This window comes from Trichomycterus rosablanca, chromosome 1, assembly GCF_030014385.1.
Source record: "Trichomycterus rosablanca isolate fTriRos1 chromosome 1, fTriRos1.hap1, whole genome shotgun sequence".
NCBI classification, from domain to species: domain Eukaryota; kingdom Metazoa; phylum Chordata; class Actinopteri; order Siluriformes; family Trichomycteridae; genus Trichomycterus; species Trichomycterus rosablanca.
This window is the reverse complement of record NC_085988.1, coordinates 54,290,037-54,310,027: the sequence shown is the minus strand read 5'-3', so window position 1 is coordinate 54,310,027 and position 19,991 is coordinate 54,290,037. Positions and strand designations below refer to the sequence as shown.

The 19,991-nt window shown below is 36.1% G+C and overlaps 1 protein-coding gene across 1 annotated transcript in view; it reads left to right on the top strand.

Annotated features, from left to right (window-relative positions):
- Positions 1-19,991, top strand: part of nrcama (neuronal cell adhesion molecule a) — an 83,413-nt gene that overhangs the window by 26,945 nt on the left and 36,477 nt on the right. The window contains exons 2-8 of the mRNA XM_062994644.1: positions 12,017-12,192; positions 15,478-15,495; positions 15,726-15,831; positions 16,850-17,043; positions 17,202-17,324; positions 18,480-18,696; positions 19,033-19,152. Of these exons, the coding sequence (XP_062850714.1) occupies positions 12,099-12,192; positions 15,478-15,495; positions 15,726-15,831; positions 16,850-17,043; positions 17,202-17,324; positions 18,480-18,696; positions 19,033-19,152 (872 nt within the window). The 5' untranslated portion in view covers positions 12,017-12,098. The remainder of the gene's footprint in view (positions 1-12,016; positions 12,193-15,477; positions 15,496-15,725; positions 15,832-16,849; positions 17,044-17,201; positions 17,325-18,479; positions 18,697-19,032; positions 19,153-19,991) is intronic.

Genomic DNA, 19,991 nt, shown 5'->3' with positions numbered 1-19,991 from the left:
GCTACCGGCAGATATCTTTACTCTGCTGGCTCATTGAAACAGGCTGAGGTCATGTATTTGGTTTGCTACTGTAAGTGAGGATCTGAGTAGTAGTCTCATTTCTAGAGGAGCTTGTGTTTGCTTTAGCTAAAGTCTATATAGCTTTGTAGAGTAGTTTAATAAGAAAAAAAAACTACAAATAAAACCTGGCTACAAGATTTCTAACATGCATTACACTCTGAGGCTCACAAAAAAGGGACACTAAATAGTTATAAAACCATTTAATAATCTAAAATAAAAATGTATTTTAAAAATAAAAATTTTTGACATTTAATTTACATAGAAATACACTGCATTTGTGATTGACAAGACTATGAATTATTTATTTTTAAAGAGAAAGAAAAACATAAATTTGTGTCAACATTATTGATTTATTCAAGACAGGCGTACATCCTGGACAGGGCACTAATCTGTTGTGGAGAATCACACACTTACCCATTCACTTAATTCCTGTCACACAGGGGCAATTTGGAGCAGCCAAGCTTTGTATATTGTGGGAGGTGGAGGGACACAGGAGTACCTGTAGAGAACCATTATGACTTAATAAAGGAAGATCCAAAACTTTAAGCCTATCACATTATTTAGCTGTACACAAGTCTGCACACACAAACACATTAACTTCCACAGTTTAGTCAGTCCACCTTTCTTGTGCTTTGGGGAGTTAAAACTAAAACTTAATACTAAAGACAATGATTGTAAGTAAGGACTGTAAGTTAAGATATATTTTATTCAGCTTATGCTAAATACTTACATGTTGAAGGTATTTTATTCATTGTTACTAATAAATCAACAGGTATATAAAAATGTAAACAAATGTAAACTTGGTCGCTCAGGTGGCGCAGCAGTAAAACACACTAGCGTACAAGAGCTGACTTGTCAAACTTGTTGGTTTAAAACTCAGCTCTGCTATCCAGTAGGCTGGGTGTCTACATGAACAACGATTGGCTGTTGGGGGGGGGGGGACCAGATGGGACCTCATGACTGGTGCAATTATGATCTCTGCTGGCTGATTGATGGCGCCTGCACAGAGTTGAGGGATAATGTGTGATCAGGTTGTGTCTCACCATACACAAAGCTGATGCTCACAAAAATGAACTCACCTTGTGCAGTTGAAAAGATGCAGTCGGCTACTGCACATGTGTCAGAGAGGGCGTGTGTCAGTCTCGGCTCTCCTCAACCAGGGTGGAGATCAACATCAGTAGACAGGAAGCATAATGCAATCGGGTAATTAAATACGACTAGATTGGGAGGAAAATTGGGAAAACAATGTAAACTTTGATATTTTGATTACTTAAACTAATGTATTAGCAGTTAAAAAGCTGGCATTGCATGTACCAGCAAATTAGAAAAACCATGGCAGTATATTTCAATGTTTGGCTGTTAAATTATATATTAAACTTTTATATTAACTGTAAAAAGAAAGAAAAAAGATTGGAGTATTTGTGAATCATAGAATTACCTATTTGAATATTTTGTGCCATTGTATTATATTCCAACCCAAAATTAGAAAAAAAACGTTGGGACATTATGGAAAAATCTTAAAGGCAGCATATGTTGCTCAAAAATCTCATCAGATTTTTATGGATTAATGGTGCTATCATAGGAGTGTAAATTACCTTTGCCGGTGGCACTGACACAACCCCATACCATGACAGACCTTGACTTTGGACTTGTTGTTGATAACAGTCTGGATGGTCATTTTCATCTTTGCTCCAGAGCACACAGAGTCCATTTCTTTGAAAACAGATCTGGAATACTGATCCATCTGACCACAATACACATTTTCACTGTTTAATGGTCCATCCCTCGAATCTCCGAGAACTTGACTCCGCTTCTGGACATGATTAACTTAAGGCAGTAAATTTTTGAGTGTTACATTTGTTAATGTAACTCTGTATTGTAGTGCTTGACAAATGTTTGCCAAAGTAATCCCTTGCCCATGTGGTTATACCAGCTATTAAGGGATTAGAAATCACAGGTGTTAAGCTGAGGAATGTGCTTTTACTCTTTATGCACTGAGATTTCTCCAGATTCCTTGAACCACATAATGATATTATGCACTGTTTAGAAAGAACTATGCAAGTCCCTTCTAATGTTTTTTTTTTTTTTTTTTTTTTTTACATTTTTATAATGTTCTCACACATTTGTTGACAAACTGAAGATCCATTTACCTATATTTGCCTCAAAGACTTAAAGAGGTTTTTTTTTCATCTCATTACTAGCCCTTTATTGTCCCTGTCCCAACTTTAAATAAATGCAATTTTATTAACAAATGAAATTATTTTGAGCTAACAAATCATGAAATATTTTGGCTTTATACTTTCTGCAATTAAATACAACTCAAAGTACATGTAAGAAACACTGTGGGTTTATTTCATATTTTCCATACTGTCCCAACTTTTTCTGATTTGAGGATGTAATCGATTATTTTATAGTGTAAAATAAAATGGTCAGGATATGCTGAAATGCTGTATTGCAGTCCCAATGACCCAACAAGTCTGCTTCTTTTCCCAGGAGACAGTTTGCGGTTAAGTAAAGAATAGTTTTCTTTGCACTGTTCCCAAGGGCTCTGGAGTAGGGACTGTGCAATGTCCAGCAGCTTGGCAAATTTACATTAAAATGACAGATGAGCCTGCATGTTTTTATGTGCCTTTGCGGCTGTGCGTGTGAGTGTGTGTGTTGGGTTTGTTGGATAAGTGTGTTGCTGTGGTTACACTGAAGTACTTGTCTCATCTCTTGACCTTAAGTCTTTAGAGGAATGTTAGTGCTATTGTCAGAAGAGGAGCTTATTATAAAAACACATTTTACCCATCTGCATTTTCCATGTGCTCTATCCTAGCCACAATTACTTTGTTTTATTCACTTAATGCATATACAGTACATTAAAGGATAAGTGACACTAAGTAATAGGATTTGGTGACCTCAGAAATAATCTATACATTAAAGGACACCAGTGTTAACTATAATAATGGGAGCAGCAGTGTCAATTTTGATGCATGGTAGTTTAGTGAATTTTACAGTAGCTAGTATATGTGACATTCTGTGACATTTTCCTACAAATCATTCTGTTTTTTATACCCTGTTCAAAAAGCATTTGTAGTACAAGTAAAGCTGGTTATAGTTCAGTCTGTAACACATCAAATATTTGAAATGAAAACATATGTTTAAATAATAAGATGCACCACATGTAATATAGTGGTACCTTGAAACTCAACGTCAGCTGGCTCTGGGAGTGGTGTTGAGTTTTAAGGTATTTTTTCCCATAAGGATGTATGGGAAATCTGTTAATGCGTTCCATGGTCCCGTGTAACTGCATATAGTTTCAGCTTATGTAAAATGATGGGGTTGTTTTTGACACTTATACACTGAAAATATCACAAATATAATATAAAAACATTGAATACAATTGAAAAACAGTTCAAAATCAATAAAAAAACACAAAAAATTGTTTCCTTATGCTTCTTAATCGTGGAGATGCTTGATCTTGAACTATGCTTGATGCTATCACTGAACGGGGCCAGTGATAGCTCAGTGGTTAAGGTACTGGACTAGTAAACGAAAGGTTGCCGGTTCAAGCCCCGCCACCACCAAGTTGCCACTGTTGGGTCCCTGAGCAAGACCCTTAACCCTCAATTGCTCATTGTGTTCAGCTCATTGTGTAAGTCGCTTTGGATAAAAGCGTCTGCTAAATGCTGAAAATGTAAATGTAAATCTTGAAATACTGTACTCCATTCAATAAAGGTGCATCCACATGAGAAGCGGCACATTAGCTTTTGCACTTCATTTTAACAATAAGCATTTTAGACTTGAAAAAAAGCTGATTCTTAAAATTTCTCAAAACGCTGAGCTATAACACAAGTTTAAAAGTGAAACAGGAGAAAAATACAGCTAAACACAGATGTATGTGGAGCTTTCAGAGAGAATCTGACGGTTATTCAACACATTTGACATTTTACTGCACCGCTCAAGCCAAGCACTGAACTAAGCAGCTGATCATTGTTAATTTGAAATTAAGTAAATAATTTTTTTTAAATAAACTGAACATGTTGAGTTTAAGGGAAACTTTAAGATTAAGGGTACAAATGTCTCAACGAAGGGCGTTGAGTTTCAAAGATTTTGAGTTTAGGGGATGTTGAGTTACAAGTTATCTGTAATCAGATTACTGTATCAGATTAAAGATTAGAAAGGTAGGAAAGGTAGAAAGGTTTTCCCTCACTATGAATTTATTTAATTTAAGCATGGATTTTACCCAGATTTTTATTGTAATTATGCAAACATATTTTAATAACATTTTGCCCATCTTTACCAAAGATAACAATAATTCTGGAGTTGGCATTACATATTTAGAAGCACATAATTACAGCTGTTGACAAGTGTATTAGTTCCTACACAACACAACTTATTAAATCGAGATTTAAAATGAAAATTTATAAGAGATTTTAATCAGAGACACCTCAAAATTCAGAATAATGAATTTAAAACAAAGATTGGCAGAGAGAATGGAGCCAAAACTAATAAACATTGTTGCAAAAAGAGTATTATTTCTTTTTGTACACTCACTAATGTAATGAATTTGTGGTGCCTGAATTTTTCTCATATTAATCAAATTTTTAAAAGATTGTTGTTTATATTTATAAGGACAAAATCAAAAGTAATTTTGTCTGTACATTTAAAGTGGATATATGCATAAAAAATTATACACACATACAGTCACTGGTTGTGTATTTACATCTGCTAATGTGTCTTACAGAAAACTATATCATTATATCTATGAACTTCACAAATACCCCATCACTTGCTGGCGACTTGACCAGACAGCAAATGTGTAGCGGCAATGAAAACCTGTGAACACCCCTTCCTCAGGCCCAGCCAGTTATGCCTGTTGGGTGCACAGTAAGGTCGATAGCACAGCCAGAGATTTGAGAACTTGAGTTCTTAGTGGGGGTGGGCTAGCACAACAAACCACTGCACTAAACAAACACCCACTCTATAGTTTTTTTTAGTGTGATTTAGGTCAAGTATGATTCTAAAAGTATGATGGTAGTCCTACATAATTCAGTTATTCATTTTTATTCAGCTATAAATTAATACATGTTTTAAAAGCCAGGATTAAATGATAAGTCAGTGTGCATTATCCTGTGTTCTGATGTTGGGGTTGTTGACCCATTTATTTGGTCACTGTCTACTCAACAGAGTCTTCCATTTTTAATGTGAGTAAAAGGGCTAACACATGACTTTATGCTAAAAACAGCCCTTACTGTCTTATTTTGTTTACATGAGCTACAGATGCCCAAGACTGGGTATTCATTTCATGATTCTTTGTGTAGACAGTAATACTATCAATGAGAAATGGCATTATGTTCTACTGCACTCCTGCCCATGGGAGGCCTTCATACTATTATGCACTTTATATTTATAATGCTAATGGTAAATGTGAATTTTGCTGATATTCTGGCATTTTATTTCTTGTTTTACTAAGCTTTTTATGTGCAAATTTCAGAAATACCCTGTTTATTTGAGTGCCATATCTCACAGTGCCTGCAGACATTTTTGAAACACCATGCTTGAGTTGATACTGGCATGAGTAGTCAGGACTGCTGGTTTGGGACAACTGCCAGTCCTCATGATCCTTTACTTTGGCTGTTCCTCAAAGGAGGATGGGAAGAATAACAATATGACATCCTTATGATGGAAATCTTATTGGAGTTTCAGTCACTGTCCTCTTTCTTTTGGGTTTTTCTGGAATGCAAAACAAGCTTAGTAATAGTGCTACACATGACTCATGACTCTTTTGTGTAACAGTTTAAGCAAATCTATTTGTTAGCTTGAGAAATTCTTGTATACAATTAAAATCTTCTTTTGACACAGTCGCCTTTACTGATATTATTGTAAATATATTTTTGTCTGGTAACAAATGTGTGTTACTAACAGACTAATTACCAACAACAGATAATGATTAAATTAAGCAAATACTGATTAGACAGACAATGATTATAGTCCTTTTAGCTTATGTACCATTATGTATTATCATTGCAGCTTCTTTTACTGCATGACAACGATCTTATTAGTAAAGTAAAAATGTAAGGTTTTTATAACAGTCCTAAATTACAGGAGTAACAAATTATTATTAGTGCTAGAGAACATGGTGTGGACCAACAGAAGGACTGCTGTTTAAAAATGTATTACACAGTGCATCAAAATGGCCATACAAACCCCTACCCACAGCTGAAAGCATCTACAATGGGCAAGCAAGTGTCAGAAATCGACACTGGAGCAATAGATACACTTTGGAACAATCCACCATTGACACCATCCAATGCACAGAAACCTCCTGATAGCATCCTCCTACTAAATATCACAGAAAAACTTCAGAGGTCTTGTGGAGTCCTTTTCTCAATAAGCCAAAGTTGTTTTGAAAGCATATCATTTGGGTGGTCATGATGTGTACTAATCAATTAATGTGCCTAGTTTCTGTTTAACTTCTGTTTCTGTTAAAATCCCAAATTCATAACAGTAGAACTAAGGTATTTCGGTGGCGCAGGGTCTGTTATGCTAGCCCACCACCGCTGAGATCAGGTGGCAAATCTCAGTGATGCTATAGGCTGGCTGGGTGTTTACACAGACATGTGGATATGTCAACCATGTGACTATGTCCAAAGAGGTGGTGGGCAGATTGATTGGTGCCCTGTCCAGTAAATTTCTGCCTTGTGCCCAGTGTTACCTGATGAAACCAGGAATCCTGCTGTCACCCTGACCAGGATAAAGCAGTTAATAGAAAATCAAACCAAAAAAAAAAATTTATTGGTGTTACAGTGGTTTTGGAAACATACAGTAAATCCACAAATTATTTAGACCCCTTGACGTTTTGTAATTATCATGAATGATTGTAACAGCAATAAATAATTCATTTTTGTATAAACTCACAAATTATACTGTATTGCATGGCATACACAGCAAAAAAAAAAAACATTAATATAGTTTATCTGTGATAATCTAGATTTCCTCTTGCATCACGTGTAAGTCTTAGGGAAGGCCAAAAAAGTACCATTAGGCAAATACCACATACCCACTTTTCTGGCACACATGAGATATTTACTTGCGTAATTTCATCAGCTACACAAGTACAAATAAATAAACAGATGTGTATTCATATGGGACTAGGAGCACTGGCTGGCATTCCCTTGTAGATTTAATTCTGTGTGTGTGAGTGTGTATGTGTGTGTGTGTGTTGGAGCACTCAGCCCCTGACTGTTGTGTCACTGCATGTTGTCATTCATATTATAATCACATAATAGAAACCAGCCATGCTGGATTTTATTGCCCACGTGATACGAGCCATAATTTTCATGATTATTGTTGACCTCAGCTGTCTAGAGCAATGTGCAATTCCTTTTTTATTTATTGATATTCAAAGCACTGGAGGTGCACTGATCCAACAACTGGTTGTGTTTTCTAGCTTTTTTTCTACCTTTTTTCTTCAAATGTTGCATAGTTAAACAATAGCCAGTTTGGTCTTAATCATTAATTTTAGGATGTTAATTTGGTTTAACTAAGCAGGCAAAACCATAATGATTCTTAAATTGCAATTTATATTTTATTAAACTGGTGTATGAGTAAATAATGCTTCAACCAAAATGATTTAGATGAAACTATCAACTAATAAATGTCTAGATAAGAAATGACAAATGTTGTGTATAAAAAAAATAGCTGTAGTCCTTAACTGTACACCCACAACAAGTGCTAGCAGGGTAAGTGTGCTTAATAAATGTAAACAGAAATGTAAACAGTATTTAGAAATATATGCTTCATCGAATTCCCAAATAACACTTGGTGAGACTAATAGAATAAATGCATCATGCACAACTAGACGCACAATTTTATAACCAATGAGAACTGAGGCACAAATGTCCATCATAAAATGTGATGGCTGAATACAGATAAAATGCAAAAAAAAAAAAAAGCTATTGCTGATTTGTTGAACTGTCAATTTTGATGAAATTGTTAAGAACATGGGTGCAAAACATTACAACACAATGTCGTAAAGTAATATTTAATCCTACTATGATTACAAAAAAATCTGCCCTAGTTCTGGTCCAGATGATTTATTCAGAGATTAGTAACATATCATAATTGTAGCTAAAATGGTAAACAGAACTGTTATACATGATACTCAAAGACAAAGATATATGAAACCGGATTGGGCCTTCTTTATATTATTCATTACTAACTGAAATAAAAATTTTAAAAAACAAAAATGAGTACAGATCTTAGACGTTGACTAGAAAACTGCTAGCACCCACCATCTTTTCTGGCACATTTCACCTAAAGGCTGAGGAGAAGGCAGCAGTGACAACCCTGTGTTTAGGATAAAACAAGAAAACATTCAGGTTTAACAGCTGTATGCTTAAAGTCTTAAGTAATAGAACTAAGGAGAACATGTAGTTAGAGTCTTCATTAGAAAATAAGAAAACATGATAAGGCTATTCTTTTTTTTTTTTTTTTTTTTTTTTTTGCTCTCGTGGAAGGCGGTCGCACTTCTCTCTCCTCCCTTATCTTTCCTGCTTGGCTTCTCCTGTATCGTCTTGTCTCGTCTACTCTTAGCACTGCTCTTCAAAGAACAAATTATGGAATTGGTTAAATGGTCTCTGAATGCTATTGACACCATCTTCTCATCGAGAAGTTCGGGTTCGGGGGAGCCCACATGCCCCGGCGGAACGCAGATGGCGGGATACGCGATGGACTCGTGGGAGAAGTGGAGGGTCGTGTGCCTGGCACCTCTTTTGTTAGAGGACATAGAGGATGTTTACCTATTCAGAACTTTGATTGTGGGGTTTTTGCTGATTGGATTAGGCTTTACCCTGCTGTATCGGGAAATTAAAAGTGTTGGGTCAGTTGTCAAAGGTCCCCAGAAACTGCCCAATTTGATTGATATGATGGGCAGAGCCGTTGGAACTCAGACTGTGACTATAAATCGCAATATGGATTCCATCTTGGAGAAACTAACGGCTTTGCAAAGCGGTTTGAACCAGAGACTGACTCAATCTGAGAGCATGTGTTGAGAAATTTTTTACTCGTGCTCAGATTTAAAAAAACAAGTCATTTCTGCTCTTCGGCTTACCCTGTTATCAGCATCGGCCTTGCTGATAAGGAAATTCCTCCAGAGGATCTGTTGCTATGGGTCATCTTGTACCTACCCTCCCCTGCTCTCTGGCTGTTTTTCATTCTGGGTAGCAACTGCTGTAAACGCAATCTTATCGCAAACTTTGTACAGACTTTTTGCTTACAGGAATGAAGGACTGACAGAACATTTTCCCAACCCCCAACCCAACGTCTCCACTCTTAGCTTAATTCCACCAATACGGCAGGACGGGTCTGCAGCGCGCGCTGGTTATGGCTGCGAATCGCCGGATGGCTGCTTGTCGTAGTTGGTTACTTTTCATCCCCCACATCCCTAACCCGTGGCTGATGGTGTGACTATGTTATGTTCTTATGTTTACATGTGCTTGTGTGCTGTAAGGGGCTTTTTTTCGTGTTACCATAGTGTGCTCCTCAGGGAGCACAATCTGGTTGCTGGTTTTTTTTTTATCTCCTACTCTCCCAATGTGCTTATTATTTCTTGTTTCTTATCCTGTCTTCCCATCCTGTCTCCCCGACCTCCTTCTTGTCATATTGAATCTTCTGGACGGGTTGATGGCTAATTTCGCTGTAATTGTACCTGTTGCAATTTATAGTGACAATAAAGACTACTACTACTACTACTACTACTAAAACACATCAAGGAGGAGACTAGGCCAGAAACTGAACCAAATCAGGCAGATATCACCATGGTAACCTTGGTGCAGCAGTGGGGAGAGAAAGGCCATGACAATGGCTTGTGGAGCTGAAGTCAGTCAGTCAAACAATGACATTTATCATATGACAGATGGTATACATATAATGGTTAACCTAAAAAGAAATTTGCCTAGAAATAAGCTCAAGGGTTTAATTTTACATGACCTAAATGCTTACAACTGTATAATGATCATGAATCTGTACAGATTGTAGCTTGTTTTATTCTTTAAGTTGTTAGAATTGCACTGTAGAACTGTGAAAGGGAAGATCAGATAAGCCTTAAGTGAGTTATAAAGCAAATTCTATTATGGTGTTCCTTTTGGTAGGTAGCTCTGTAGAAGCAGAGAGCAGCTTGCTTAATTTGGAACTTCATGTGTGTATTATGACCCATATGTCGGTGGTGAATGTGTTGCCATCACAGCAGCTTCCTATTTTCCGGCTGAATGATCTTTTCATGGGCCTGGTTGTATCAGTCCTTGTAGATGCATTAATGTCATCTTTTAGAATTTGGTAATCTTAAGTGATGACAATAATAAGATAATGACACAAATGTATACACATACACATTTGCTGGCAACTTTATATAGGAACACTTTTACATCTGCCCGGTCATGTTGTACTGCTTTGTTTTTACAGTGTCTGTCTTCCCACAGAATGAGATGTAATTCGAGTGACTTATCCATAGTATTTTTGATGGTGCAGTACAGAATGGTTTAATATGTAGAAAAACGTTTGACTGTCTGGGATTTCAACACCCAACAGCACTCACACAACAGAGGTTTTACAATACTGTAAGAGAAATAAAATACCTACAGTAATCAGTAGTTCTGTAAACAGAAAAGCCTTGTTGAAAAAATATAATGTTAATCAATTTGTGTATGACAATTATGGCATTTAGTAAACATTTTTATACAGTGTGACTAAAAGCAAACAACTGGAGAGGAAGTGCCTTGCTCAGGGTCCCAACAGTGTAAACTTTCGGTGGTGGGGCTTGATTTAACAACCTTTTGATTAATAGACCAGTACCTTAATCATTAAGCTAACAATACCCAGTCATACCAACAGAGCATTGTTTAAATGACCCAGCTTTTCTGAAAGTAACTACCCATGCACATCTCTTTATGGCCACAATTTGCCCATATTACTGTAGAATGGCTTCTTTTTGTGACAAGATAATGTACCATGAACATGATAATGAGTTTAAGTTTGATATTGAGTTACATCTGAATAAAATTGTACACTATAATTGGAAAACCGGGACGACCCCACTGCTGACAGACATTACGCTGCAAATATCTCATTCAGGGGACTTGTGTGGAGTTTACATGTTCCTTCCGTGTCTGCAAGGGTTTTCTCTGGTAGCTTCGGTTTCTTCTCACAGTCCAAAAACATGCCAGTGAGGTGAATGGGAGATACAAAATTGTCCGTGACTGTGTTTGACATTAAACTTGTGAACTGATGAATCTTGTGTAATGAGTAACTACCGTTTCTGTCATAAATGTAACCAAAGTGTAAGTAAGTGTCTTTTTTACAGCAACAAACTGTGTTTACTTACAAGGGTTTTCCAAAGTATTTCTAAGCCAATAAAACAACAATGGTTGTTCTTATATTGACTGAGGTAGCAAAGTGGTAACCTCAACCCGTTCTTGCTAGAAATGGGTAAGCCATTCTAAGCATCACCTGTTACCTGTTTGTCAAGTTCTCCACTTCTTAGTCTTACATGCCCCTGTCCTGACTTTTTTAAAGGGTGTTGAAGGCATTCAGTTGTTTATATCTATTAAAATTTATAATGTTGGTAAAGTAAAACAATTAAAATACCTCTTCTTTGTGCTGTGTTCAGTTAAATTAAAAAGAAGCTTAAGCTGAGTAGAAATTGGGTCATGTAACAGGGCAATGATCCCCACCACAGTAGTAATTCTGAATCTAGAAAGGTGAAAAATTTTGAATTACATTAGGCTATGTTGTTTATTTTTTTATTTATAATGTATATGACTTGGAACAACTGTCACATTTCTTTTTCTTTAGTTTTTTAAATAACTTATTTGTTTATTATAATTTTTTATGGCTTTACCACTTTATGTAACAGTGAAAAGCACAAGTTGTTCCCTTTCCTCTTATTGTTTTTTCTTTCTTTCTGTCTTTTCAGAAAATTGTGGACGCGCTGCATCTCTGGGTGTATACTCTGACTTTACAGAGTAGGACCACATAACTTTGAAGAAAGCATCACCATGCATTTGCAGAGGAAATCTACACTAGGTGGAGGAGTTGTTGTGGTGCTGCTGCTGGGTCACATGAGCACGGCTCTAGAAGTTCCTCTGGACTGTAAGCATTATTTCACACATCAGTTTTCATTTAACATTTTAGAAATGATTGTACAGTAACAAAGTTGCATATCTGTTTTTGTGTTGTAATTCAGCATATTTTATTTTTGATTTAATTTTAATCTGTGTAAAATTTTGTTTACAAGGCTAATACAATGTTAAATACACTATATGTTCATACCATACTTGCCTGATTGCCAGTAGTTTTATAGAGACCTGTAATTTTATAAGACCTACAGATCTGTAACAGATAGTCTAAATTGTTACCTTTAATCTCTCTGTGGATTTACATCTTATTGATGCAGTTTCATTTCTTTGCTTAGTAGCCTAGAACAGTGTTTCTCAACCTTTTTTCAGTCACGGCACCCTTTAAAAGTATTCAAAATCTCGAGTCACCCCAGTCTAAAATGTATTAAAAAACTTACACTCTGCATCCCTCGGACTGCTAACACACAAAAACACTACAGGGAAGAGACGTACTGTGGTTGCATTGCATTAAGTTTCAGAAAAATCCTCTCTTGTGTAGAGATGTGCCTGTGTTTGTTTCTGCTTTAAAACATACGCGTCATGAACCAATCAGATTTAACATCATTAAACAAGTTTATAGTTTATTGCTCAATTATTTGTCATTTTACCACTAGCACTGCTTATTGTCTGCATGGTTTTTCTGTAGCTCGGTTACGGCTCTCAAACATAAACTCAAAAGAAGCTTTATTGGCATGACAAATAAGGACATTCGTTTTGCCAAAGCAAGTTAAAGAGAAACAATAAAAATAACAATAAAAAAGAACAATTATATACAAAACAGTTACATGTGCAAAAATATAAAATAGAATAAAATATTAATAAAAACAGTGCAAAATAATAACAATAAAATTTATAATATTTACATTAATGAGGTAATGAGCTCTCTCTCTGTAGGTGTGCGTGTGTGTGTCGTTTGCTCTCTTTGCGATACTGAAAGTGATTTGAATTTCGACAATAAACATCTCTTATTATGACTAATTAATTCCCTCTACTGATAGAAGCGGAATGGTATTACATTTACATTTTCAGCATTTAGCAGACGCTTTTATCCAAAGCGACTTACACAATGAGCAATTGAGGGTTAAGGGCCTTGCTCAGGGACCCAACAGTGGCAACTTGGTGGTGGCGGGGCTTGAACCGGCAACCTTCTGTTTACTAGTCCAGTACCTTAACCACTGAGCTATCACTGGCCAATGTATTACGGCCAATGTATTACAGCCAGTAAGAAGAACTAAGAACTGCACAGAAATATAAATATGTATTATAACGGCTCCCAGAGGCGCGACTCGGTTCCTTTTGTTCATTTTAAAGAGCCATTCAACAGAATCGGATCGTTCGCGAACGACTCATCACTATAGGCAACGCACGCAACCCATGGGGAAAGGGGCGTGTGAGACAAAATTTGATGTTTGAGGCGGCTAATGGTCTACATTTTCATGATAAGTTGACTTTTTTGTATTTTATTATTTTATTTTTTATTTATTTCATAATATCAGTAACGTGAGAATATTTTTGACGGCACCCCTGACGAAGCCAGACGGCACCCCAGGGTGCCGCGGCACCCCGGTTGAGAAAGGCTGGCCTAGAAAATATATTATTACAAACCTAAATTCCAGAAGTTAGGATAGTATGCTAAGGGCAATTAGGAATGAAGGCATTTGTAAAAAAAAAAAAAAAAATACAGTTACCTCTATTGAAATTAAATTAGAACAAAAAAAGATATTTAATCTTATTTAAACCATTTGCTGTGGCACTGATTAATTATTAGTGGAGTTTGGTAAGACAGTTGCGTCTATTGCGTCTACAAATTACTCTGCATTGTCAGGGCAAAAACCAAGCCATAAAGTCTAAGGAACTGTCTGTGGTTTACCATAATCAAATATTGGCAAGGCATAGACCAGGGGAAAAATTTAAAACAATATCTAAGGCTTTGAGTGGTCCCAGAACCACAGTGGCCACAATCATTTTGAAACTGAAGAAGCTTTAAACCTTTAAAGTTGAAAAAAGGAGCAAGAAAGGTCTTGGTCAGACAGATAAAAAGAGTGGTGCAATGGGATATTCTGCTAGCATACCAGCACCGAGATTCTGAACTCCTCGGTTCGAAACTCAGCATTCTCAGCAGACACTGTGTAAGGGCCCTGACTGGCAGATAGAGAGGCGCCTGTGCAAAGTGCATAGGTGAAAAAGGGTTCCTCTAAGGGCTGCACACGGGTCGGAGGAGGCGTGAGCAGCAATATACCCAACTTGACTGCAATCAGGGATCCCCCAGCAGTGGAAGACAGACTGACTACGCTAAATTGGGAGAAAATGGGAGAAAATGCATAAATAAAATAGAAAAAAAGAAAGAGAAAAAGGTCACTCTAAAACAGCTTCAAAAGTGCTCTGCTGAGATTTTCAAAACCTGTTGGATGGACAACCATCTCTGCTCCATAAAGCTGGCCTTTGTAACAATGTGGTAAGACAGAAGCCACTGGCAATTCACAGATGCTCTCCATTCAATCTGATGGACCTTGAAAGTACCTGACATGAACAATGTGATAACCTGCCCATATTTAAGTGTGCATAAAGCTGTAGAGATGTATCCAAAAAGACCCTTAGCTGTAATTGTTGCCAAATTGGCTTTCACAAAGTATTTAATCAAGGGCCTGAATACTTTTGTGAATAACAAAGCTCAGTTTATTATTTGTAGTAAGTTTTGTCAAAGAGTCTGATTTTACTATATGTTAAACACGTTGTGGGTAGGAGCATCCAAGAAAGAACAAGGGCGTAATAGGTAAGGATATGTTGAGGCAATGTATGTATGCGTCAATCAGTAATCCATCAGTTTAGGAATGGAATTTGTCAATCAAAAGTTGTTTACAAAAATAGTAAAAGCTGTTTGTTAAAATATCAAATAACGTGTTTAAACTATATTTATATTTATATTTATTGCAGGACAAAGAAAATGTACAAATTACTGTTTTTTGTTTTATTTTTCTTAGTTATAATGATAGGCTGAGTTGTAATAGACTAATTTTGCTGTGTAGCTTACTGATTTTTCAGAATTATAGCTTTAAAGTTTTAATTTTATAGAATTAAAGTGTATTTTAGTTTCAACACTAAAAATGACACATTAATATGATGCACAATTACTTGATGATTTTGGCTATGTTACACAGCCCTAGTGATAGCATGAATGTACAGTAGTGTATGTTCCACTTCTTGCCACTAATTCTTATCTCTCTTGCGCTCTGCTTACCAAACTTATTTGGACAAACAGCAAAAATTTTGGAAGGATGTAAGTATAGATTACTTTGCTGTGCTATTTGTTTTCTGATTTATTTGAAGTGGTTTATATTGCATGCTGCAGTGTGAGAATAGTTGATGTGAAGAAAAAAACTTAAATGTCATTGCATGCTGTGGGTCTTGTAGGGAACACTTGCAGATGTGGTATACCCTGTACTTGTTTGCAAGGGTGTGTGTGCCTTTGTGTGTGTCTCTCTAATAAGGTTTTAATCTCTGCTTCAGTACCACAACCTCCCACTATAACCCACCAGTCCCCTAAGGATTATATCATTGATCCACGAGAGAACATTGTCATCCAGTGTGAAGCAAAAGGAAAGCCACATCCCAGGTGGGTGTCACTTTAAATGTCTTGCTTACTGCTGCTGATGAACATATGCTAGTACAAAATAAGCTTTGTGTTTTCATAAAGTTACATGTAGCAAAGCATTGCTAATAAATATTAGGATATCTTATATGCTGTGTATTGATTAAAAAAAAAACAAGTTTATATTTATTTTTCAAGATAACAAAACAGGATAGATGCTAAATGCATATTCAGCAGAGCAACCCTCTGCAACCTGGTTTGGCTGGCGGATAAAGCAAAGAGTCATGGGTTTCATGTTATATATGAAACCTGAAGTGCATCAGCGCTTATGAGTCACAGGTGACTGTCATTAGGAGAATGACAGCTCACACTGTGACTCCATACTTCCTCCACCACGAACTAGGTTGTGGAGAAAGGCACATCTCCAAACGAAGTGCTCTGCTGAATATGCATTTAGCATCAGTGGATGAAGGACAATGTGGCTTGAAGGCCACTCGAGTTCTTTGTATAAACATTAGATGACCAGTGATTGGGCCAAGCTAAAAACTGACTTATAAGATTTCTTTACTTCAGTCCTCTACGATCCAATCCTGTTGTTGTCTTTGTGCTCCCAAGTGTCTGCTGTCTTTGTTTTTATGAACTGTCATCCTTGAAAATTTAGGGATGGAAGTGACCTGACGCTCACTATTACTTTCTGCTAGTAAAGCCAGAATCGAACCCTTCTTATCCTCTCTTAAAACTTTTGTTTTTTAATGGTTTTTATTTTTGTTTTTGCCACCCAGCTGGTTCATTTGCAAGACGATTACAATGACCAGTAGTTTTAGTTGTAGAAGTAGCTGGTTCTCATAAATATTTAAATACAATTTTATAATATTCCAATATTACACAATGTCAAAAGGATTTGCAATATGCCAGTTTCGTAAACTTGTGTCTACTGCACAACTTTAAAATGATTAAGTTAATTAAAAGATCAGTATGGTAGGATCTGGATGTTTAATACATTTTATTAATCAGACCCATGTGCACTTCTTTCACATTGCAGCTTTTTTTGGACACGTAACGGGAGTCATTTTAATGTGGACAAAGACCAAAAGATTACAATGAGACCGAACATGGGCACACTGGTCATAGACACTAGTGGAGAAAAAGCTGAGGCATATGAGGGTGTCTATCAATGCATGGCACGCAATGATTATGGCACAGCCGTATCCAACAATATTGTCATACGGCAGTCTAGTAAGAACCTGATTTTTACATTACATTTACATTACTTTTTCACAAAACACGATTTATTCCCAGTTTAAAATATAAAAAATAGAATTCTCACAGTTTGTGTACAAAGATGTTTTGAGTGTATTCTGTAATTGATTATGTATTTCTATTTTAATGAATAGAGTCTCCCTTGTGGTCAAAAGAAAGAATTGAACCAATTACAGAGCGGGTGGGCATGTCTCTGGTCCTGCACTGCAGACCCCCAGCTGGTCTTCCCCCACCAGTTATCTTCTGGATGGACAATAGTAAGTCATAAAGCAGCAGTTTACCCACAAGTATGATATATTTAACAGAAGCTCCATGGAATGGATATTTGATCAAAAAAATGAATCTGTAAACACAGTAAAATTTAGAATATTAATAAAATAATTAATAAAAAGTGTATCAAATGCCTAAAAATATTTCAATTATGTTTTACAATGAAATTAATAATTAATGGTTAAAAGAACAACAAGTAAGAAGTCTTTTTGTAAAAAATTTTGTCAATTTTGTAAAGAAAAATAATATTTCAGTATATTATGTGCAAGGTGTTATAAATAGAACTCTTCAGGGTTTTTTTTTTAATCAGGATTATGGCTTATTTAAAAAACATTCAATTTTTATTAATTCAAAGAAGAATGCCTTTATTTGTCATATATACATATACAGGTGTACAGTACAATATGACTCTTTTGCTGCATATCACAGCTTGTTTGGATGCTGGGGTCAGAGCACAGGGTCAGCCATTGTACGGCGCCTGGAGCTGACAGGGTTAAGGGCCTTGCTCAAGGGCCCAACATGGGTTGCATAGCAGAGGCTAGATCTGAACCGACAATCTTTCAGTTGATAGCCCAAATCTCTACCCACTTGGCTACCTCTGTCCTACTGCAAATTTTATTAATTGCAAATTCAAGTTCAGAGTATTTAAGCATCCATTAGAATTAATATGACTTTGCCAGAAAATAAAAATATTACCTTTTGACTCTTGAGTCTTCAAACCTGCTTTTTATGCCCTAAAACATGTCCAACATGTGAATATTAACAGTATTCACTAAAACAAATGTGAATTCTGCTCATGATAAAAGTGAGTGTAGGTAAAAGCTGAAGGTCATGTTACGACTACGTACTTTCAGTTTCATTTACAAACAATTCTCATTTTAACATTTTAGAATTGTAATCTTTTGTTTGACATTTTTTTCCACCTTCAGACATTTACAATAAATTCTGAAATGATCTGAAATTATTATTTAATAATAATATTATGACTGACGTTAATATTGTTAATCTTAATATGATTTTCGGTTTATTATAGGACTTTCACATTGGATTTTATATATAAAATTATTTCAATGTATAAAATGTCATTTCATTTTACACACAAGACAAAGCTTTTAAGAGGCGTCTTTTTCTGCATTTAACAGATTTCCAGAAGCTGCCTCAAAACCATCGTGTGGCTCAAGCACTGAATGGAGACCTGTACTTTTCCAATGTGTTGCTGGATGACAGCAGGAATGACTACATCTGCTATGCACGATTTCCTTACACCCAGACCATTCAGCAGAAGCAGCCTATTACTGTCACTGTGCTTAATGGTGAGTTTCTCAGCAAAGCTAGTGCTGCTGACAATCATTTTTCATTATCAACTTTAACATACCCATCATGATGAACTATTTTACTAACTGTACATTATCAGCCACTTGCATGAAAATAGAGAGGGTTTTTTATTCTGTCTTGCTTACCATAAAACTCTGTAATGCAGTTACACTGCCAACACACACACACACAGTTATAAACCAATATAATGCAGTTTTAATAATAGTTACAGATAAAGTAAAAATGTTACACACACTTTAAATCTTTACAATACAGTGCCAATTGTTGCATCATTCAGTAAATTGTTTGAAGGAAGCTTTAGCCACTAGTGTTACCTGACGAATCATTCAGAATGTGGTTCACCATTGATTGGCTGGCTACTGTTTCAGATCAACCACCAGTAGAGCGAAAACCCTCCATCATGCACCCGGTAGGGTCAAACAGCACCACCAAGGCCCTAAAAGGGGAACATCTGGAGCTAGAATGCATCGCTGATGGTCTGTAAGTATCAGGAATAAATAAAAAAGCTTTAATACATTTGGATCTTTGCTCAAGCTGCTTTAAGGCTAACCAGTAATACAACCACAGTTGGGACAGAATAGAAAATGCAAATAAAGACAAGTGTTTCTGACATTTAATTTCACTTTTATTTCTTTTGTCAATTCCAATTTTTTTTTTTTTTTTTTTTTTTTTTTTTTTTTACATTTTAAATATTGCAATATTTTTTCACACATTTGCTGACAAATTGGAAATCCTCTGCCCATCTTTTCTTTTAAAAGACGTTTATGGAAACTGCTTTTTCCTGTTAACATCACCTGTTTGAAATCATTTCCCCTTATTGCTAACTTGTTTTTGGAATGTGCTGCATGGGACATGCAGGAATTACGGTGGCCGTGAAGTGCAAAACAAATTTACATTTCAGAAAACAAAATTACAAAAAAACTAAAACAAATTTACAACGAAAACAAAAACAAATTTACAAGTGCTTGGGTACCCAGTGTTTGTAAATTTGTTTTGGCATAAGTAAAAGTGTTTCAGCACTTGTAAATTTGTTTTCGGCATATGTAATTTTGTTTTCTAAAATGTTAATTTGTTTTGCACTTCTCGGCCACACATTTCTGACGGAAAGGGTAGGTACAATAAACCGGAAGTGCGTGTTGCTTACCTGCTGTCAATCAAACTGTTTCTCAGCGGTAAAGTGAACGGAGTTTGTGATGGTGACGATAAACAAGGTTTTGTCTAGTTTGTGGAAATCATTTTATCCAGTTGACCTGCTATTGTTTTTCTTGTGGAAAGTTATTAGATTGTTTGTGCAGAAGTTTAGACGTGGCGTGTGCATC